The sequence below is a fragment of the Trichoplusia ni genome, unplaced genomic scaffold (genome assembly GCF_003590095.1).
Source record: "Trichoplusia ni isolate ovarian cell line Hi5 unplaced genomic scaffold, tn1 tig00004223, whole genome shotgun sequence".
Classification (NCBI taxonomy): Eukaryota; Metazoa; Arthropoda; class Insecta; order Lepidoptera; family Noctuidae; genus Trichoplusia; species Trichoplusia ni.
The window spans coordinates 953-25,003 of NW_020800537.1; the positions used below are offsets into that span (position 1 = coordinate 953).

A 24,051-nucleotide genomic window follows, 5' to 3' on the forward strand; every position below is an offset into this window, starting at 1 on the left:
AGTTGAAGATGTATTCTGTGTTCCGAGTCTTATGACAAATCTTCTTTCCGTGAGTAAATTGATAAAAAATGGAAATGATGTGGTGTTTACTGAGACTGGCTGTGAAATATACAACAAGATGCGACACTTGGTGGCGACAGCTGTCGAGATAAACGGCGTGTATAAGCTGAATACGCCAGTTGAGTTCACGGCTGCTGCATTAGTTACCAGTGAAACTTGGCACCGTAGATTGGGCCATGTAAACAGCTCTTATCTGAAGAAGATGGAAAATGCAGTTGAAGGCTTGTCTGTGTCAAAGAAAACTGACATCAGTAAAAGTTCCTGCACGGTTTTTTGTGAGGGCAAGCAGTGTCGTTTGCCATTTCCTCGTGAAGGCAACAGAAGTACCGAGCTCCTGAAAATAGTACATATCTGTGCGGACCCATGGAAAAGAATTCCATAGGCGGGTCAAGGTACTTTATTCTCTTTATTGATGACTATAGTAGAATGACCTATATTTACTTCATGAAGAATAAAAGTGAAGCCTTGCAATGTTTCAAAGTTGACGAAGCTAAGGTTGAAAACTTGCAGAACAGAAAGATCAAGCATCTTCGCACAGATAATGGGAAAGAATTCTGTAATCGTGAATTTGCTAAGTTTTTAGAGAACGAAGGCATTATACATCAGCGAACCAATCCCTATACCCCCCAGGCAGAATGGTTTGTGCGAAAGAATGAACAGAACTGTTGTTGAGAAAGCTAGATGTCTTTTATTCGAAGCGGACTTGGGAAAGCAGTTTTGGGGTGAAGCTACTAATACTGCTGTTTATCTGCAGAATTGAATAACTGCCCCGGCACTTCAAGATAGAACCCCATATGAGTCGTGGACGCAGAAAAAGCCAGATATTGGTCATCTCAGAATTTTCGGCAGCGATGTGATGGTGCATGTGCCGAAGGAGAAGCGTCTGAAATGGGACAGAAAGGCAGAGAAGTGCATTTTGATGGGGTATGCTGAAGATACCAAAGGGTACAGGGTCTTAGGACGCAGAAAATATTCACAAGTCGAGATGTTGTCATCATTGAGAAGGTGCCTGAGCCACAGAACATTGTTGTTGTTGAGGAGATAAACAACATGCGGTCATCTAACTTGAAGGAAGAGAGAACAGATTCAGTGGGGGAAGTAACGTTGTCGGAAGATTCATATTTGTCGATGGACAGTGATCCGAATGCCAGTACTTACGTGCCTGTGCCTAGTGATTCGGTTGACACTACTTACGTATCCAGTGATGCTGAAGACTCTGGTGACGTCGTGCGTACTGATGCCAATGCGGAGAGACCTAAGAGGGTGAGAAGAAAACCGGATAGATACGAATACGGTGTAGTGAATGTGTGTGTAGAAAATAACAATTCAGACTTGAGTGAGCAAACGCTGGAGGAAGCGCTACAAGGACCTGTAGTCCCTAGCACGAACATTTGTAAGTTTCGTATCGTTAACGTATCGAGTTGACGATACGATAACGGAACACAACTAAAGTAGAAAGCACGAAGCACTATCGTAATCGTATCAAGACCTCGATACGATTACGATAGTGACGTCATACCAACGTAAGTAAGGAGGGACAACATTGAACGAAGGATCGTAGAATTGATTGAACGTTTCGTTCAAAAACTATGACGAATTTTGTTCGTAGTGATTTCACTGCCTTTAAAACTTTAAAACTATTTAAATATTAATGCTTTACAACCATAGAAATCTAAATAACAAGGTAATAGAAGTGCCAACGCCGCGTGACCTTGTCGCCACACTGGTGTCTTGGACGACACCAGCGAGCGAATTTACGCTCAGTCGCTCGCGGAACGTCGTCACAGCAAGAACCACTAAAAATGGTGTTTTGCGGCGTTTCTCAGGCTGGAAATTCATCTGCATCGTGTAATAACATAAATAAATAGATAACATTTTATCGGTAAGTAAATTATTGCAGTAATATTGATGTTATTGCAAAATTAAATTTCAAAACATAACCTTCATTATAAACCATATTTATATCACACCATCCTGCAAAAATTGCATTATTTACTAATCATTGCCTCTGCAGTAAGAGACTTACAGAAATGCACCGTTGTAAAAAGAGAAATGTATAACGAAAAATAATATTTATCAATGCGATCGTATTTATAGTGGTACGGCCGCACAAAACTGTCGGAAATAGTGATGTGGTTAAGTGCGGACAAATTATCTAAAATGAATATTGTATACGAAAAGTAACAATTTTAATAGTCGTTTGTTTTTGTGAACATATTATTGAATATATTTTTATTTCAGAATCCCGCAGGATGCAAATAAATACAAAAGACAAGTGGATGACTACCACGGGTAAACGAAATTGGTACCCTACAACTTAGGCCGAATATACACTATGAAATTAGTTGCATGCTTGATAACTTGCCGCCCGCCGCCGCCCGCGCCCCTCTCCATTTTTACGGCTCGGACCGCGCTCGCAACTGAATGTTTCAAAAAGTACGCCTTGCGTTATAGCATAGCATTGAATAAAAATTGCAATTTAAATTTATCCAAATCTCATAAATACCTATTTTTTTATTATGAACGTTTACTAGTCATTCGATACATGAACTGGGCTGCTTTTGTAAGACGACTAAAAAGTCACCGTATAATATACCAAACCTACCTAGGTACCAAGTATTTCCTAATAATATTTTTTTTTTGTCAACCGACAATTAGCGAATTTTTTTTTTGTAAGTAGGTTACATATTATAATGTAATCAATAGAAGAATACAACAAAAAACATTGTCACTCATAATTTCGTCTTTCATTATATTTCGGATCCGTAGTCAATCCCTAGTGTAGTTTACGTAATCACTACAACTAATGCAAAAAAATGCAATGACTGTGTGAGTTAGTGAATCCATACAACGACAAAGTCAACCTTATTGTAATAGACGTACGGCCTAGTGTTGTTTGCTTGGTCTTCTCGATGTTAATGTTTGCGTGATTGCGTAGTTATTTGCTGTGAATGTGTTGAAGCCCCGCCCACCGGCGACATGCGTTTCGATAGATCACCGCGGTGTATGCCATTTCTATTACCTTGTTATTTAGATTTCTATGTTTACAACGAACCAGTAATAAAAGTTAATATTGAAATAAAATAAATGGTGTATTTAATTAATATAGTACTGAAACTTTGTTTATTTTGAAACTGTCTTCCGAAACAAACGTGAACGTCATGACATTTTTTGCCGCGAAGCTCATTCAAGGACAACTTTATTTTGAAGTTAAAACTCGTATTACTTTACATCTAAAAGTGTTAACTGGTTCACAATCGTAGTTATAAAACCACTATAGTTTAGAAAATGAGAACCAGCCACCCAAAATACACAATTATGGTGGAATTCATGGAAAAGTAAGTAAATTTCATTTAATATGTTATTGTAAATAACCAGTTGATAAATGATATTTTAATGGAAAATTTGAATATATATATTATTAAAAATCAAAAGGTAGTGTATTTATACAATTGAATCATAAAAAATGGTAAGCTAAGTTGATAGTTCATTAACAAATTAGCATCAAATTGAAATAAACTTCCATGGGTTATGTACTTAATTTATGATATTTATGTAGATCTAAAATTAAGTGTATACCAGATAGAATGGAAGACAGTCGTTTTATTATAAAATTATTTAAATTATTATAGGCATGGAGACTTGTCTAAACCCAGCGGGGGCCCTCGTGGTAGACACTACGTACAACTAAAATGGAAGGAGCTGTCAGATATGCTCAATAGTGATGGCACAGGCGACTCTAGAACAGAGGAAAAGTGGCAAAAGGTATGTCTCAAATCTTTATTCATGGTTATAGTTTCATCTCACACGTAGAAATTCATTGCATGCATTTTGTGTTGGCGTTTGGCATCCTTCTCTATTATTGGTGTGGTGTTTTTATTCATATTAAGGTTTGGAGTGATTTAAAAAACAGGAGGAGCTCGTGGCTAAGCTATAACCGCATAAGTGATTCGATCACAGGTTAAGCTATGCTTGACGCGGTTGGTCCGTGGATGGGTGACCATCTTTGTCATAACGAGTTCCTCCGTGTTTCGGAAGGCATGTTAAATTGTGGGTCCCGGCTGTTATTCCTACATCTTTGACAGTCGTTATAGATAATCAGAAGCTGAAAAAAGTCTGACAGCCAGTCTAACCAAGGGGTATAGTGTTGCCCAGGTAACTGGGTTGAGGAGGTCAGATAAGCAGTCGCTCCTTGTAAAACACTGTTACTTAGCTAAAATCGGTTGGACTGGTAGCCGACCCCAACATAGTTGGGAAATGGCTAGGCCGATGATGATGAGTGATTTAAAAAACAACGTGAAACGAAAGTAGGCCAAAATAAATAAGTCAGCTCATGGTACAGGTGGTGGGCCTGCGCTTCAATTAACATTAACCGACCTAGAAACCAGGGTTATGAATATAATTGGGGTGCAGGCTGCTACTGGAATGCCCATACAAGAAGCTGGCTTCATAGAGGTGTGATAAAGAATTTTTCTTTGTAACATTTAAAATGAGTTTAGTTTCAATTTTTGATGCACATAATTATACAGTCACAAGCAAAGATAATTATGTTTATTTAAATAGTTACTAAAATTATAGTTTTTAACTCTGACTGATATAAGTCAAGTGTTCAAAAATATTTACATATCACTAACAACTCTTAAATTCTTAGTTGTGTAGCTTGGAAAAACAGCTTCAACTTTTGGATTGTGCACTCATCATGTTGCTCATGATTGTACATATAGTATATTTTCATAGAAATACAATAAGCTTGGTAACCATTGAAGAATTATGTGAATATGATATTCCTAAACGGGACTGAATGTGGTCAAAAGTTTTCTCAATGAGAAGGACCTACCTCTTTATGAATCCCCAGAATAACAAAAAAGGGTCACCACTTAACCTTTTTTTGTTATAGTTACACTTAAAATTCTTTTGCAGTGGTGCATGACTTAATCTCATGCTTTTGTTTTTGCCACATTATGTATTTGAATTATGATGCTTGTTAGTCTCTTGAAGTTTGATGTTATCTGCATTATTGATTATCCTCAAGAGGAGACTTTTGATAAAAAAATAAACATAAGTAGTAGTTAGCACTGCTTTGAAACATATGATGTGTGTTCCCTAATGTTATTTTTTTTTTAATGAAAATTAGGTTGACGTTGAGGAGGAAGAGAGCTTGTCAGGTACTCATCTACAAGAAACAAACACAAAAACAATAAATGAAGTTATTGTTGATGACGTCGCTATAAAACTAACACCCGTTGCTGACGGTTTGTATATTTTTAATTTAAATACTTTAGATTACCTTAGATTACCTTTTGAGTTTGAAATAACTAGTACTAAAGGAATTATAATTCAATCATTAAAACTAAAAACTAACAAATTTAAGTCGAGATAACTAAATGCCCATCATTTTGCCAGATACTTGGAATACTCCGGGAACAAGCAGCCAACGCTCAATCGCTCCACCTCCACCTCCCGCGCATGCACTACCACCTTCAATAGCTTTAATGGACATACATTGGAAACCGCCGAAGAAAAAGAAGAAAGCCGACGATGAAATTTTAAAAGTATTTAAGGAGTGTGAGGGCTCTGAGAGTCAGTATGAAAGAGAGCGTGATCGAGTTGCGGAAGAATTATAAAGAGAGAGGATTAGACAGCGTGATGTAGAGCTGCAGTTGCAAGCTAAATGGCTGGATTTTTTTAAAGAAGCTTTGAAGGTATTGGATGCATATTTGGCGAATAAAAGTGAATAAAATCGGGCATTATTTGTTTCGCCAAATATGCAACTAATAGTAAGTTATTTAGTTAGGCTTATTGTTTTGTTTGTTTATTGTTATTAAGTTTTATTTGTGTATGTAGATAAAGATTAGCTTAATAAATAACTTAGACAATTTATTATTTTAAGATCTTTTAATTATATTTCATAGAGAAATACTTTTTATTAAATAGTGGAATAGCATCTGGAAATTTTAATTTATCACAAAAGAAGACATTTCTACATTCAAAAACAATTTACTAAAACTTGGCTGCAAAACAACTCTTTATGACCGTCAAAAATTCAAATTAAAATAACAGCACATGTACAGTCTCTTAGTGACAACACCGTTCTATAAAATAAATAGAGCTTAAAAGTAACAACACGAAAATACAAATAAAAAACAATTAGCTACGACCTAACACTCTGTGCAGTGAGTTTAAAATTACAAATAAAAAATATATTTTACAGACAGAGTTCTCGTACAATTATTCTCTTATGACACATGATAACACAAAACCTAGAAATTATTAACAATGTGTAGTCTATTAATTCTATCCACTAATATTTGTCTTAGTGTTCTACCGCGAATCAAATCATCTCTAGAACCATGGTCGCGAAGAGGTTCTTCTGAAGAAACTGCTGATATTCCTAATTCTAAAGAATCTATGACATCTTCTTTAGGATCGGGCATCATAAAATATATTGCTAAGTTGTGTAGAACGCTACATGCCATAATTATAGTTGCACATCTTTCGGGGGTGTAGTGTAATGTCCGGTCCTTACAAAGGCATCTCCACCTATTTTTAAGTCTACCAAATGTATTTTCTATTACAATTCTGGCTTTCCCATGGATGGTATTATACTTTGCCTCTGGCGTACCTTCAGCAGCATCTGGGATTGGTGTCATCATCCAAGGCCTCTGTGGATATTCAGAATCACCTGGATTTTTTTTTATTTAAAGAATAAGTTATTTAAAAAAATCTGTAAATTTTAATTACAGGAACTTGCCTGTTGCCCTAAGTATTTTGCAACATATCTTTTTCTGATTGGTTAATACATTTTTACCTACCTAAAAACCAAACTTGTTCATTATTTTTATTTATGTCCTGGATATATCTATTGGCTTGACTATTTTCCCAAATAAATGCGTCGTGGGTAGCACCTCCATATTTTGCATTAACATTTATAATTCGGCATTCACTGTCACATATCTGAAATGTAAAAATGTGGATGAAGATGCAACTGTACAACATAATTATTGTAATTAATTAATTGTTGGACCATAGGTGCTGAGTGAGGTATATTAAAATTTAATATCTCACCATTTGCACATTCAGTGAGTAGAAATGCTTTCTGCAATAAAATAAATGCTCAATGTCACTTTTTGGAGTGTATACAGGGTGTAAGGAACACCGTACCACCAAAGTCGCATAATGACTTTAAAATAACGTGTTAATTAATATTAAAGAAGTCGCTACCGTCGGAGATTAATATTTATAGATTTAGTCATTTTTGAGCACGCAATGCATTGGTTACCGCGCGATCCTTACGCTCAGCGTACGTACTTACACGAACTGTAATGTGGTAGGAGGGCGACACTCGGCGACACGATCGAAATATTCGAAACGCGCGCGCATTTTATAAAAATGTTGTGATGTAACGAAAAACAATCACAAAAAAAATACCAATCAATTTACACTATTCTGACTTCAATCTGTGTCTTGTGTATTATTAAATCAAACCTACTCTTACCTTAATCTCGCTCACTTCTAACCAGATAAGGTTCGAAATGTCCGCCATCTACGTGCACACAAATTTTGGCGCGGCGAAAAATCTGCTGCTGAACCCAGGGCAAAAAGTACCGCGTCCAGTAAATGTTCATCGCGAGACTTGCATTGCCACGTGCTTCGCCATAACACATTAGCATGTTGCCATTCTCCCGGGCGGTAAAATAACCTATCGAGCTACTAGGATCGTAATTTAAATAATACACACACAACACACGCACTTATATCACTTAACACAATAAAATTGTCTGCCTACACGATAATTAGTCCGCGAATTACCCGATTGCACATGCACATTCGATTAGCGTAAGGAACAAACTGAGTAAAAATAGGTACTATTTTGAAAAAAGCCGAACTTTCGGTTTTACCTTTGAGTAGTGTTGGCCCTAGGTACCTATGATTCTTTATCGATAAATTACATGAGGTCGAAGTGAATATCGTACAATTATTCTTGACAATAAAGTACTTAACTTAAACCTTTAAAATTGATTAATTCCAAAATGTACTTTTGTGTAAGAACATAATTGTTTTATGTGACTGGAATAATTATTCAGCAGTTCGTAGGAAAAAAAATGATAAAAAATTTAGGCAGGAATTTCATTAGTAGATGATGGATATTAGTAACAAAACAGAGTTTAATTTTAGAAAAAATAAATTATTGTTTATAACAACATGTTTTAGAACACCAGAATTCTAAACAATAACAAACTGTTAATAATAAAAGGTTTTAATAAATTTCGTAGTACGATAAGTTGATAAACGCTGAGAAAGTGATTTTTTATTTTATAACATGGAACCCGTGTAACAAAAATCGATGTACTATTTTATCCAGTGTCACAGGTACGTCACTCGCCGATACCGCTGTAGGTGTTTGTCGGCGCGCTGGCGGTGTCGACAAAGGCGGCTAGCGGTGCCTACAAAGCGCGCGGCTTTTTTTAAAGGAATAGTAGGCAGGATTACGAATAATGAGTGCGAGTGCGCGCGCAATAGTTGCGCTATCTCTTACGGTTGACGCTCATGTATTGGTTTGGTTTTGACGTCACTTTCGGTTAGATTTGCGAGAGAGCGATGACCGACGAGTACCTTTACGAATCAGCTGATCGGGAGCAGTTTTTAGTGTTTCATTTACATTGCCTTTTTTCGTGAAAACGGCTTAATAATTACTTTCGTTATGAAAATATTATTGAAATACGTAGGAAAAATGATTTTATGACACATAAAATTAAAAAAACGCGAAAAAAAAATGCAATTTTCATGAAAAGACCGATGAAAAATTCCAACGCAGGGGGGTCTGGAATCATGTCTAGAACTCAGGTCCCACGGAAAAGTCACGGTGTTCCTTACACCCTGTATATGAAAATGAGACCCTGCATCCTATTACTCCAGGGATGCCAAATTTTGTATAAAATCTGTAAATAAAGGATTTTTTGTAATTTAATCTATAATTTAATTTCGCTGTTCAATACAGTCCACTCAATTTGTTCAAACTTAGGTATTATAATTTGATTACTACTTATTTGTTTTTTATAATATTACGCTGCTCTAGCGTCACAGGAAATTTTATGTAATCATTTAATATTCAAATCAAATCAAAAAGTTTTTATTTCAAATAGGCCGTTTCTCAGGCACTTTTAAAACGTTACATTACTGACTCTAGTTGCACGGTTCCAAAGTGTCATTCTTATGGAGAAGAACCGGCAAGAAACTCCATAAGTTACTCTTTTCAAAATAAAATATTACAGTAACATTTTACATTAAAATGAATGTCTGCAAAAACAGCGTAAATTAGCAAAACAAGTATCAAACAGCAAAATGTTAATGATTTTCTATAAAAACTGACATCCAGAGAAGAAAAAACGTTACAATGAAGTAAGTTTTGCTGAGGTTTACACTGTTGATACATATACAAAGCATATTTCACAAAAAAACGAATTATTTAATGATAATTTTACATAATCTAAATATGTAGTCCTAATCAAATCCTTAACAGGAATGTCAAAGCATGTCATAGCTTCTATGAATAAAGGCTGTGGCTAAACTAATCTATACTTCTATATACTTACTAGCTTTTGCCCGCGACTTCGTTCGCGTGTAATAGCGACTTTCGGCAGAAAAGATAGCTGTGTCCGCGAATCTGTTAGCGTGTGACTCCTTCTGTTATTAAGTTAATGTATTGGTAATATTGTTTAGATCACATTTACATGAGGCTTAAACTATATTGGAAGTTGTTGCGTCCGGCACGTGAACATAAAGATTTCTAGAACTGCTAACCCGGGAAAGAGCAACGTATAACTGACCATGCGAGAAACAACTGACACCGAGATCTACTCCGGCAACACGAAGAGTCTGCCCTTGAGCTTTATTAGTTGTCATTGCATAACACACCGATACCGGGAATTGCGTTCTATTAAATTGGAACGGAAAATTATTTGGTATAATGGGTATTCTGGGGATAAAGACGGTTTCTCCTGCACCACAACCTGTTACAATTTGAGCGTCGAGTTCCATTGCAAAGTTGTGGTGGTCTTCAATTTCGGAGTAGAATAATCGGAATGCCAATTTTTAAACAAATTTCATGAGAAGGAAGTCCGGGCATATTTAAAGAATTTAAGAATTCTATCGGGTAGGTAATTAGTGGCTTCTTGTTCATCGACCATTCTATTTATTGATCTGCTTTGCTTTCCCCCTGTAGATTTGACAGTATTTTGTTATTAATCTCAAATGCCTGATCATTGCGAGGAGTTAAAATGGATCTTTCGCTGAGCCAAGTTCTAATTGAAACAACTTGATTGTAGTGCTGAACCATAGATAATCTTTTATTTGAAAAAACTTGTACCACTAAGCTGTCACAGATAACAACACAAATGAAAGTTAACAGATAACATAATTTGATATTAAGACTTCTACACCCCCACTATATCTAACAATGTTATGCTGTTAACATTTAATTTAAAGTGGGTCAAAACCGCGCCCAAAGAAGTCGGTTACAAACATGCAAGTGAAGCTAATAAAAAAAAACGTGTAACAATACATATAATAAAAAAAATTTAAAGAATATGTTGAACCCCTAACTTATCAAGTAAGTAATAATGCTTATTAGAGCATAAGCTCTTTGTAAGCAAGTCAGCTGGCATCTCAGCTGATGGTAAGTATTTAACATTTACAATATTATTACTTACACAGTCTCTACAAAAATGATAACGTATATCAATGTGCTTGGTTCTTTTATGGAAAATTTGATTAACAGTTAACTTTAAAGCACTCTGGTTATCATTATATAACTTAATAGTGTATTTTTTGTTAGTGACTTCAAACTGTAAGTTTCTTAGATACAGGGATTCTTTACAGGCTTCAGTCAAAGCCATATATTCTGCTTCACTGCTGGACAGAGCCACAGTCTTCTGTTTCTTTGTCTCCCATGAAATTACGCAACCTGACAAAGTGAAACAGAAACCTGTGTAGGACCTCCTGTCAATGGTGTTCCCACCCCAATCAGCATCCACAAACCCTTCAATGACCGCGTTCCCATCGGCAGAAAATTTTAAGCCATGATGTTTGGTTTTTTTTAAATATCGCAATATGCGTTTGACATATGAGCAATGCTGTTTGGTATAGGAATTATTAAATTGACTCAAGAAGCCCACTGAAAACGCTATATCAGGTCTGGTAAGAACTGCCAAATACATTAAGGAACCTATCATTTGCTGATAAGGAAACACTTCATCTACATTATTCTTATCTTTAGACACATGCAACTTAGTCTCCATGGGAGTATCAATAGGTTTACATAGATTCATATTAAATTTAAGTAACAGCTGATCAATATAATCTTCTTGACTTATTGATATTGTTTTCTCAGATTTATTTATTTTGACATTTACTCCAAGACACTTCTTAATTTCGCCCAAATCTTTAATTTTGAAATTATTAGATAAAACATCCTTTAAGTGCTTGGTTTCTTTGCTATCATTAGAAAAAATAAAAAAATCGTCTACATAAAGGGTAACAATAGTTTTCAACTTATCCTTTGATTTCAAAAACATACATGGTTCTATCTTAGACTTAACATAGCCAATTTTTAACAAACATTCCTCTACCCTCTTGTACCACACTCTCGAAGACTGTTTTAAACCATACATAGATTTTTTTAATTTTAGAACTTGACCTTTTTGTACTCTCTCAGAAAATCCTTCAGGTATTTGTATATAAATATCTTCTTCGAGAGTTCCATACAAGAAAGCAGTTGTCACATCAAGATGTGTGATTATATCAAGATTAAGTTGAAAAGATAGAGCAAACAAAAGCCGCAATGTAGTATGTCTTACTACAGGGGAAAAAGTGTCTGTATAGTCCACACCTTGCACTTGCGAAAAACCTTTTGCCACTAAACGTGCACGAAACCGAACACTATTGTCACTGTCGTATTTTTTACGCAGCACCCACTTACACTGTACAACTCTGCCATCTTGAGGAGGATTACTCAACTCCCAAGCTTCATTTTCTTTGAAACTCTCTAACTCTTCAGCCATTGCCATTCTCCATTGTTCTTTTTCAGATCCAGCTAGAGCGTCTTGAAGAGACAAACCAGTCACATCATCATAAGTATTCTCTCCAGCACAAAAATTTGAAATATAAAACCTGTCTGGTTGTTTCCTCACTCGTGTAGGTCTTTGAGATCTGATCTCTGGCACATCTTCAGGTTCAGATTCACTAGGTTGATATGTCTCATCATTCACATCCAGAAATGTGTCCTCCGAGCTACTTGTGCCGTCAGATTCCAAGTTTGCTTCATCCATCTTAACTTCTTCTTCCCCCACTGAATCAAAACTCTGTGATGAAACTTCTATCTGACATTCAGATTTTGATTCCTGCTCAACTATGATCACATCTCTACTAGTCAATATTGTCTTAGTTTCTGGATTGTATAGACGGTATCTCTTTATGTCATCTGGAAACCCAATGAGAATACATTTTTGTGATTTCTTGTCCCACTTTTTGCGCTTCTCTTTAGCTACATGGACCATTGCAGTACTACCGAAGATTCTGATGTGACTTATATCGGGTTTACAGCCAGTCCATATCTCATATGGTGTAATATTCCCCAATGCTGAAGCCACGCTTCGATTCTGTAGATACACTGCAGTGCTGGTGGCCTCAGCCCAGAATTCTTTTCCTAGGTTGGCATCAAAGAGTAGGCATCTTGCCTTTTCCACAATCGTTCGATTGAACCTTTCGCACAAACCATTCTGCTGTGGAGTGTAGGGGTTAGTCTTTTGATGTATCACACCAGCTCCTTTTAAGTAGTTGTCAAACTCTTTATTACAGTACTCTAGCCCATTGTCACTTCTTAATACTTTGATTGTCTTCTTAGTTTGATTTTCCACTTGGGCTTTGAATTCCTTGAACCGCTTCAGAGCCTCATTCTTGTGTTTCAGAAAATAAACAAACACCATTCGACTACAATCATCGACAAACAACAAGAAGTATCTTGATCCACCTATGGATACATGTTCCATGGGTCCACAGATATCTGTGTGAACAATATCTAGTAGGTTACTACTTCTCTGGCTGGCACTCTTGAAGGGTAAACGGCACTGTTTTCCTTCACAACATGTGGCACATGAAGATTTGCCAACATCCACTTTATCATCAAAATTCATACCTTGTACTGCAGTCTTCATCTGATTCAGGTAATCTTTATTAAGGTGTCCTAATCTGCGATGCCATGTTATACCGGACACAACTGATGCAGCTAAATGCTCCTGGTTTAGCAAATTTACTTTGTACACTCCATTTTCTGATGATGCTGTAGCTACTAACTCATTATTTTTGTTATAAATTGAGCAACTACTATCAGAGAATGTTACTCTGTTTCCTTTGCTTATGAGTTGGCTGACTGATAGTAAGTTAGTTGCCAAACTTGGGACGCAATAAACATCTTCCACCATTATGTCGTAGTCAATATCAAAAGTTGTAGTCGTAATCTTAACATCGCCAGAACACAAAACTGACAACTTTTCACTGTTCGCAACGATAATTTCCTTCTGCTGTTCGTAAGACGCATTCATTAGCCAACTTTCATTTGCCGTGAGATGAACACTAGCTCCCGAGTCTATGTACCATGAATTTTTGTTAAAATTACCGCTCAGGAACACTGCGCTAAACGCATTAGAATGCATACGGGGTTTTTCTTTGCAATTCGTATTGATATTTTCGTTATTTGTACATTGGTTACGATAATGGCCTTTCTGTTTACATCGGTAACATGTTACTGTTTTGACGTTTGTCTTTGACGGATCGGCAGTGCTACCAACATTAACATTTTTTCTTGGCGCCATTTTATTTTTCTTCCCGCCAATGAACTTCGAACGAGCTGCAAATGCGCCGCCAATTTCATCGTGTTCTTCTGTTGATGATTCCATGTCTAACAATTTTGACTTGATAGAATCGGCTGTGATGCTAATGCCTGAATGTTCAATAGCCATGATCATCGGTGAAAACCGATCAGGCAATCCTGCTAATAACAATGAACCTGTCCACTGGTCGTTTATTTCAAAACCCGTGCCACTTAATTTCTGAGCTGTATCAATAATTTGTGTCACGTAGGACGTCATTGAACTGCAATTTTCCAGTCTTATCGAAATTAGATTCCGTAACAAATGTATCCTTCTTGAAAAACCGTTGTCATCGAACAACTGTTGTAGTTTATCCCAGAGTTCTTTCGCCGTTCTTACACTTTTCACATGAACGTATAAGGCCGGGTCGATCGTCATGATCAATTTAGCCCGCGTTTTTTCATCGTCTGCAGCTCCTACGGTTACTCCTTCTTCTGGCTTTATACATAGTTTCATGCCTTCAAGTATTAGGAAATTCTCTGCAGCGAAACACCACTCACTGTAGTTTTCTCGTCCACGTAACTTGGGTACATTTACCAAGTAGTTTGCCGCCATTGTAATTCAGAATAAAATAACTTTTTATTTCACGAATGGCCCACCAATCTTCATTAACACAGTGAAAACGCTTATCGTAAAAAGTCTTTTAACACTCGTATCGTCACGAAATTCTTGTTAAAATCTACTTTTTTACAATTTTTCTGGGCCCATAACCTCTAATTGAAACAACTTGATTGTAGTGCTGAACCATAGATAATCTTTTATTTGAAAAAACTTGTACCACTAAGCTGTCACAGATAACAACACAAATGAAAGTTAACAGATAACATAATTTGATATTAAGACTTCTACACAAGTATTGTCCCTATTTAATATATTTGTCACCGTAAACCGACGATATCAGATGTGTTTGAGATTGAACTATACAACATAATTCAGGCGTCAAAATAAGTTTTCCTTGGTGTAGTTTAGGTAGGTACCTCCACCAATCTTTAATAATGTATTAGAAAATTGACTATTATCTGGATTATCTCCAGTTCTCACTCGCATGTTTATAGTTAAATGCATCGATTGTATATCACGCCACAAATAAGAGCTTTTCAGGCAAGCCCTAACCTCATCAGCTCGGGTTCCCCGTAGTATTACCGGTAAGGTTTGTCGGAAATCACCACAAAATAAAACCGTGATACCGCCCATTGGTCGATCATTTTGTTTTATATCCCTTAAAGTTCTGTCTACCGCTTCTACTCCTTTTCGATGGGCCATCGTACACTCATCCCATATGATTAAATTACACTCGCGTAATACCTTAGCTTTGTCGCTATTGCTTGAAATACTACAGGTTGGGCTTTTGTTATAATGATGTATCAAAATAATAAAAGTATTTCTTAATTGTATTCTTCTCCTAGTAACGCCATCTCTTGTGCAACATAGACACTATATGTATATTTATGGTATAATGTGTAACATAGTGATTATATTATACTCTTTGGTACAACGTTAGTTTTAAAAATAAATTGTATGATTGTCTATGTATACTTTTTGAAATAAAAACCAGTCTGTTAGCGACCTTCGCTTGTTTCACTAGAGGTTATGGGCATATCACGCTATTATCAGTTATTTTGTTTAAAATAGATAATTAGTGAGAGTTGTATCGCAGAAACATGACTACGAACTATATTGCCAGTGTTCCTAAACTAAAAGGAAGAGAGAACTATGATGAGTGGAGCTTCGCGGCTGAAAATCTGTTGGTGCTCGAAGGGATGGACAAGTACATCAAACCGACGCCAGATTTTGAGGTTAAGCCAGTGGACGACGCAAAAACGAAGGCAAAGCTAATATTAACTATTGACCCATCATTGTACGTGCATATTAAGAACACCAAGAGCTCGGCAGAATTATGGACTACGTTAAAGACCATGTTTGATGACTCCGGTTTCTCAAGAAAAATAACCTTGCTGCGATATTTGATATCCATACGACTAGAAAACTGTGATTCTATGGCGACATATGTGACTCAAATGGTCGAGACAGCACAACGGTTAAATGGCACGGGCTTTTCAATAACAGACGAATGGGTTGGCTCATTACTATTAGCAGGTTTGTCCGATCGTTATACTCCCATGATTATGGCAATAGAACATTCGGGTATTTCGATAACTGCAGATGTCATAAAGTCGAAATTACTTGACATGGAAGTAACAAGTGACATTGACAGCGCGGGAACCGGAGCTGCATTTGCAGCGCGAAGTAAATCTTACTCTGGCAATACTAAGCCAAAGAAATATGGCGGTTCCTCAACGCCAAACAAGAAGGCAGTGACAGCAATGACAGATTCATCTACGAAAATAATTACATGCTATAAATGTAAAGAAAATGGTCATTATCGAAATCAATGCCCGTTATTGAAGAAAAATAATAGTAAATGTGTATTTAATGTCGTTTTCCTGAATGGAAAGTTTAACAAAACTGAGTGGTACGTGGATTCGGGCGCAAGCGCACACATGACTGCGAACGAATCTTGGATTAGAAACATGAACTCCACACCGTGTTTACCTGAAATTGTGGTAGCAAACGAATCAAAAGTGCCAGTTATTTGTTCCGGAGATGTCGACATTGTTTCTGACTTAAAATTCGAAATTACTGTGAAAGATGTGCTATGCGTGCCTAGTTTGACAACAAATTTATTGTCAGTAAGTGAGCTTATTAAAAATGGAAATACTGTCAGTTTTGATGAAAAACACTGCTACATACGAAACAAAAGCAATGTTTTGGTAGCCACAGCTGATTTATCGGACGGTGTATATAAGCTGAGGTTGCACACACAAAGTTGTATGTTGGCTGCACCGGCGATAAGTGGGAAACTATGGCACAGAAGGCTGGCCCACATTAATAGTCAGGACATGAACAAAATGAGAAATATGGTGGATGGTTTGGCATATGAAAACAATTTTGACATAACCAAGTCTCAGTGTATAACTTGTTGTGAGGGAAAGCAGGAAAGATTACCCTTTTCACATGTGGGTGAAAGAAGCACAGAGACGCTGCATAGAATCCATACAGACCTTTGTGGACCAATGGAAACTAGTTCATTGAATGGTGCAAGATATTTTATACTGTTTGTCGATGATTTTAGTAGAATGACATTTATATATTTTCTTCGAAAGAAAAATGAAGCATTTACTTATTTCAAGATTTTTAAAACAATGGTGGAAAATCAGTTAAATAAAAAGATAAAAATACTAAGGTCAGACAATGGACTAGAGTACACCAACAAAGAGTTTGAGAATTTTTTAAAGCAAGAGGGTATAATTCATCATAGATCGAATAATTATACACCTGAACAGAATGGTCTAAGCGAGCGAGCCAACCGTACTGTGGTTGAGAAGGCTAGATGTCTGCTGTATGATGCAAAGCTGGATAAAAGATTTTGGGCGGAAGCAGCAAACACTGCTGTCTATTTGAAAAATAGATCCATTGCATCAGGACTTCAGAAAACTCCATATGAATTGTGGTATGGGAGAAAACCAGACTTAAGCCACATACGTTTGTTTGGATGCAGAGTCATGGTCCATGTTCCTAAGGAACGTCGTTTGAAGTGGGATAAGAAGTCTGTGGAGCACATATTAGTTGGCTATAGTGAAAATGTTAAGGGTTACAGGCTATACAATCCTATTAAGAAAACTCTTGTTACCAGCAGAGATGTTATCTTTATGGAAGAAGAATTAGGTACCGAAGAAAAAAGTCAGGAATCGGCTATCTGGATTCCTAATGAAGAGACACCTGCAGTTGGCATACCGGAGGTGAATGCAGATTCAGTGGGGGAAGCATCACAGAATGTTTCCGAAGACTGCCATTTAGATTCTTCTGTGTATGAGGATGGAAATGAAACATTAACTGAAATTCTAGCTACAGATGACTCAGTACCAGAAGCCCAGATGACATCAACTTCAGAGCAGGAGCCAGAAGTGCCTAGCAAGCGTCACAGAAGACAACCTGATCGGTATGGCTATATGTGTCTTTCCAGTACTGTTTCAGCATCCGAGGAGATTGTATTCTCAGAGGCTCTCGCAGGGCCTGAGAGTGAGCAATGGAAGCGCGCCATGGCCGACGAGCTGCAGTCATTTGAGGACAATGATGCTTGGGAGCTCGTTGACAACCCTGGTGATGTGACAATTGTTAAGTGTAGGTGGGTGCTCAACAAAAAGTTTGATGTGGACAATAATGTGCGGTTCCGGGCTAGACTTGTGGCCAAAGGTTTTTCGCAGAAACCTGGCATTGACTATACTGATACCTTCTTACCTGTTGTTAGACATTCCACACTTAGATTATTATTTGCTCTCAGTGATAAGTTGAATATGAGTATTGATCACTTAGATGTAACTACAGCATTTTTAAACGGTTTTTTGAAAGAAACTATTTACATGTCATTACCTGAAGGTTTTGTGAACAAAAGTGGGGGAAAGGTTTTAAAATTAAAAAGAGCAATCTATGGATTAAAACAATCTTCTCTTGCATGGTATGACAGAGTTAAAGATTTGCTTTATAACTTGGATTTCAAAAATAGTCAGTATGAGCCTTGTTTGTTCACAAAAACAAAGGGTAATATTAAAATTATTGTGGCCCTGTATGTTGATGATTTTTTATTTTTCTCTAATAATTCTGTTGAAACTGAAGATTTAAAATGTGTTTTGGGTGCAGAATTTAAATTGAAAGATTTGGGACCTGTAAGACAATATTTAGGCATGAGAATAAATGTAGATAAAAATGGGAATGTAATAACTGTGGATCAACAACAATATATTGAACAGTTAGCTTCTAGATTCAATATGTCAGATTGTAAAATATATAAAACCCCAATTGAATGTAAATTAAATGTTAAGAAAGCTGATGAATGTGTATCTGATCTTCCGTATCAAAAGTTAATAGGATCATTGATGTATTTGGCTGTACTAACTAGACCAGACATTTCCTATTCAGTCAGTTATCTGAGCCAATTTAATAGTTGTTACAATCATACACATTGGAGTTATGCTAAACGCGTTTTAAAATATTTGTTATATACAAAAACTTATTGTTTAAGATTTTGTAAGGATGATAGCAAATTACAGGGTTTTGTAGATAGTGACTGGGCTAGTGACGCCTTAGACAGGAAGTCATATACAGGCTTTTGTTTCACAATGTCTGGATCTGCTATTTCATGGCAAAGCAGGAAGCAAAAGACGGTGTCCCTTTCCAGTACAGAGGCAGAATATACCGCTCTGTCTGAGGCAGCTCGGGAAGCAGTGTATCTTAGAAACCTTCTTCATGAAATTATAGGTGTTTTTCATGTAATTGAGGTCTATTGTGACAATCAAAGTGCATTAAAATTGTCAGTAAGCAATCAAAGTCACAATAGATCAAAACATATTGATGTGAAATATCATTATATAAGAGATGTTGTTAAGTTTAAACATATAAAAATTCTATATTTATGTACTGAAGAAATGACAGCTGATATCCTCACTAAAGGTTTATGTCCTGTTAAACATTATAAGTTTCTGCGTAAATTGGGAATTGTACCGAAATAACTTTATTTATTTATTTTGATAAGTGGGGCTGTTATAATGATGTATCAATATAATAAAAGTATTTCTTAATTGTATTCTTCTCCTAGTAACGCCATCTCTTGTGCAACATAGACACTATATGTATATTTATGGTATAATGTGTAACATAGTGATTATATTATACTCTTTGGTACAACGTTAGTTTTAAAAATAAATTGTATGATTGTCTATGTATACTTTTTGAAATAAAAACCAGTCTGTTTAGCGACCTTCGCTTGTTTCATTAGAGCTTTCCGTGCGATCTAAATCAATTGGTATTTTAAACATAGTGTGAGCAGTTTTACCTCCTGGTAGCAATGTTGCAGCTATCCCTAATGAAGCCACGGCAAGAGCAATTTTACCCTGGTTTCGAACGGAAGCTAATATTAATTTAGTAACCATATTGTCCCCAAATTATTTTGAACACTATCGCACATGCGATCATAGACTGAACGTTGTTCTGCAGTCATCATTGGGACACCGCTTTCTAATGTCGTCAGCAGTTCCATTGGGTTGTAACCAATCTCTGCGGAATATTCCCTTTTAGTAACGTCTCCGACTGAGGTTGGTGTTGGCAATTTTGGCAAACCATATTCACATAGTAATTTACTGCCTACTGCTGTTAAGTTATCCTGAAGAGCCAATAAACACTGATTTATAGCAAGATCACGGACATTATCATTAGTTGTGCCTTCATCATTGTGAGATATATTCCTAAGAAAGTCTTCTGCAAGTTTTTCTTTATATTTTTCCCATAATTGTATAGCATCTGACAAATTACAAAATGTTAGTAATGTTACAAATAAATGGATAACCGTCGTGGATTATCACTAATACAGGACTCTGCTAAAGCGTCATCCCAATGCTGATCATATTCAAGCAAATGACGCGCTTTTCAAGCTGCATGATAAGTTGGATAAAAAACATCGTCTACTTTTCTCAAATCTATAAATGAGGTTGGTCCTCGCACTGTGTGTAATAATAATCGCAAATAGAAACACTCAGCGTTGTTAGGATGAACGGTATACACTCTACCAAGAACATGTTCTTTGAAAATACCTGACTCGCCACCTACAGGCCTGCCACGGCGTCTCCGATTAAAGACACCTCGTTGCTTATTGTAGGTATAATACGATGGAACTTCCTCATACAAAAGAGATTTTGCAAAATCATCAGTTTGGCAAAGTCGAAAGAATGCTAATAAAGTTGTTTGTGTAGGGTTCTCTAATCGTTCTGTAACATTTTCGGCGTTGAAATATATACGTTGACGTTGACGTTGATGAGTCACAGGTGGATATCTTTCGTGAATGTTGAAACTTAAGATCCGCCGCACAGCTTCTGAAGAACTAATATATCTGCCTGACTGAAATCTAGTAATTTCATTATGTTCATTTCTCAACGCAAATGTAGCGTGGTCACTGCCCTTATTAATGTACTTACAAATATATTTTATTGACTCTACACTATCACACATTTCAACATTTATGTGAGTTTGAAATGTTCTAGACAACACAGGCGAATACGGAACGCCCCACCTATTATCTAAAGTTACCTGTTGTCTAGACACTCGTTTTTCAACAGTAAAACCACCATTGTCTCTTCAACGACGACGATATAATGGGTATCAATCATGTCCCGTTACAGTTTCATCCACTAAGCATTTTGGATATCTTTTAGTGCAACGACCGTCTTGCATGCAAGTAGGATTCCCGTTAAATGCACCACATGGACCATGTATCATATGGGTTTTAACAATGTCGTATAGCACGCGATCTGCAATCGGACTTGGAATTTCAGCACTGATTAAACTGTCTACATCATTAGGTCGAACCTCATCTTTTACCCATAGCAGGATATGTGCGTGAGGTAAGCCGCGTTTTTGCCATTCAACACTATACATATAACACAATACTTCTCCAAAAATGTTATCTTTGGTAAGTAGATCTATCATTAATTTTAATTTTAAATGAAAAACTCTTGCGATGAAATCATGGCGTTCATGCGGTGCTTGACCCTCAAGAAGCTCCCGAGTGATTTCATCCCACTTAGGATTGGTAGTTACTGTAATAAATAAGTCAGGACGTCCATATTTTCTTACGTAACAAAAAGCATCTTGAGTACGTTCGTGCATGTACCGTGGACCATCAGTAAAAAAGAGGGTAAAATAACTAAACGGCCCATATTCACCGTATCATTATCTTGCTGCATGGCGTCGCGAAGGTGTACGTATTCTTCAGCGCGTAGCTGCCTTTGATTAGATCGTAAGTAAACTAACCTTTCGGTTTCAATTTTTGCATACATGTCAACAATAAACTGATTGAAGAAGCCACGAAAACGTTGAAAGTATACAAACCTATTCCGCCTCACTTGCAAGTGGTAACAATAAAATTGAAGGCATGAAATCTTTTTATTATAATTAGGTGCACCTGTATGCGGATCAGTTTGGTATAATAACCATCTTCCCCTCGACAACATATCAGACGATATTGCAAACTGTCATAAGCCCTGTGGGTTTCGTATATACGTTGCAAACGATTGTCTCTGGACCGGATAACAATATCACGCCTATCACATTCTTGGTCGACCAATACCACAGCAACTTCATTTGTGGATGGAGCATTATAACGCCTAGGATGTTCCTGAGTTGGACGCCTTACGGCATTTATAACAATTTTATAATTGCTATCATCATATCGAGGAAGAGCTTCTAGTGCCGATTTGAAACTGCATACATATGAATTAACCTGATGCAACATGTCTTGAAGTTGTGAATTAGTTCAGTATTTAAATTCGGGAAATATTGATTTCTTATATTCGACTGTTCGTTGTAGTCGGATACGAAATATATTTGAAGAAACTTAGGTTGGTCTTCAGGCAAAAGGGATCCTATCAAATGGTTAACCTGACCTTGTACCTTAAAAGTAGGCATGAAAGGACCTTTTGAGATTTGTTGAGCACCAAAGGATGTCATTTGAAACGCACTATTATAAGTGCGAATATTGTCTAAGAACTGTTTAGATTGCTCATGTTCCCCTAAAAGTAGTGATTTCAATGGTTCCGGCGGGTCTGCGAAAGAAGGCAAATTTATTTTGCCTCCAGAACAACAGAAACCAGCCGACTCCTTACTCCACTTTGAAGCATTACAAAGAACACATACTATTGCCCATTAAAGAAGATGATCTGTAATCAATTGCAAGGATATAAGCAAACCCACTTTTATATTTGTCGGACCACGCCACCGAAATTCTAGATTGATCATCTATGTGTAAATCTAAGTTATTAAGACTATGTCGAAATCTGTCTGAGGTAAGACGGGCCTCTCGCTGTTCGTCCGTTTCAAGAGACCGAATATTTTCGATTCTTAATCTTTCATTAGACAAACTTATTAATCGATCTTGTCTCAAAGAATTGTAATGTTCACGTACCGACTCTATTCGTTGTACATGCTCATGTTCATCTTCAAGAGATCGAATAATATTATGGTGCACCCTATCATTTGTCAATTCTCGAGATAAAATATGATGTTCGCGATCAGCTGTAAGCCGTAGTTCCCTTTCAGTGAAGGTTTCTGACTCACGAGACATGTATGACGTTCTCGGTCAGCTGAGAGCCGTAGTTCTCATTGTGAAGCAGTTTCAGCTTCTCGGGATAACACATGTTGTTCTCGGTCAATAGTAAGCCTAAGTTCTCGTTGAGAAAAGCTTTGAGACGCACGTGATGTAGCTCGTCTCGCTCTGTCAGCTGCTAATCGCATCTCTCTCTCTGGAGAGCTTGCATTGGCTCGAGAAGTTGAGGCACTAACTCTCATAGAGTTTAATCGATGTGCTCTTTCCTCTGCTGATTCTTGAGAACGCGCATTTCTCATCCTCTTAGCATCTCTCGAATTTCGAGATAAAGATGGTCGTTTTTTAGGTGGCATTTTGTATTTTTAATTAACGGTATATTAAATATAGCTGTTGCCCGCGACTTCGTCCCCGTGGGTAGAAGATATAAGTTATGATTCATACCTGCCCTGTTTTTTTTACATTTTCCATTGTATTTCGCTCCTATTAGTCGCAGCGTGATGGTTTATAGCCTAAAGCCTTCCTTGATGAATGGTCTATTCAACACAAAAATATTTTTTCAATTTGGACCAGTGGTTCCTGAGATTAGCGCGTTCAAACAAAACAAACAAACTCTTCAGCTTTATATATTAGTATATGATTTGTATTTTTATTAACGGTATATTAAATATAGCTGTTGCCCGCGACTCGTCCCCGTGGGTAGAAGATATAAGTTATGATTCATACCTGCCCTGTTTTTTTTACATTTTCCATTGTATCTTCGCTCCTATTAGTCGCAGCGTGATGGTTTATAGCCTAAAGCCTTCCTTGATGAATGGTCTATTCAAACAAAAATATTTTTTCAATTTGGACCAGTAGTTCCTGAGATTAGCGCGTTCAAACAAACAAACAAACAAACTCTTCAGCTTTATATATTAG

The 24,051-nt window shown here is 36.8% G+C and overlaps 1 protein-coding gene across 1 annotated transcript; it reads left to right on the forward strand.

Annotated features, from left to right (window-relative positions):
- The first annotated feature begins 486 nt into the window (after positions 1-486).
- On the forward strand, positions 487-5,547 carry LOC113508242. The gene is made up of 3 exons (XM_026891198.1): positions 487-698; positions 1,041-1,323; positions 5,464-5,547. Exons 1-3 carry the CDS (start codon positions 487-489, stop codon positions 5,545-5,547), a joined length of 579 nt encoding a protein of 192 aa, XP_026746999.1.
- Positions 5,548-24,051: the final 18,504 nt, after the last annotated feature.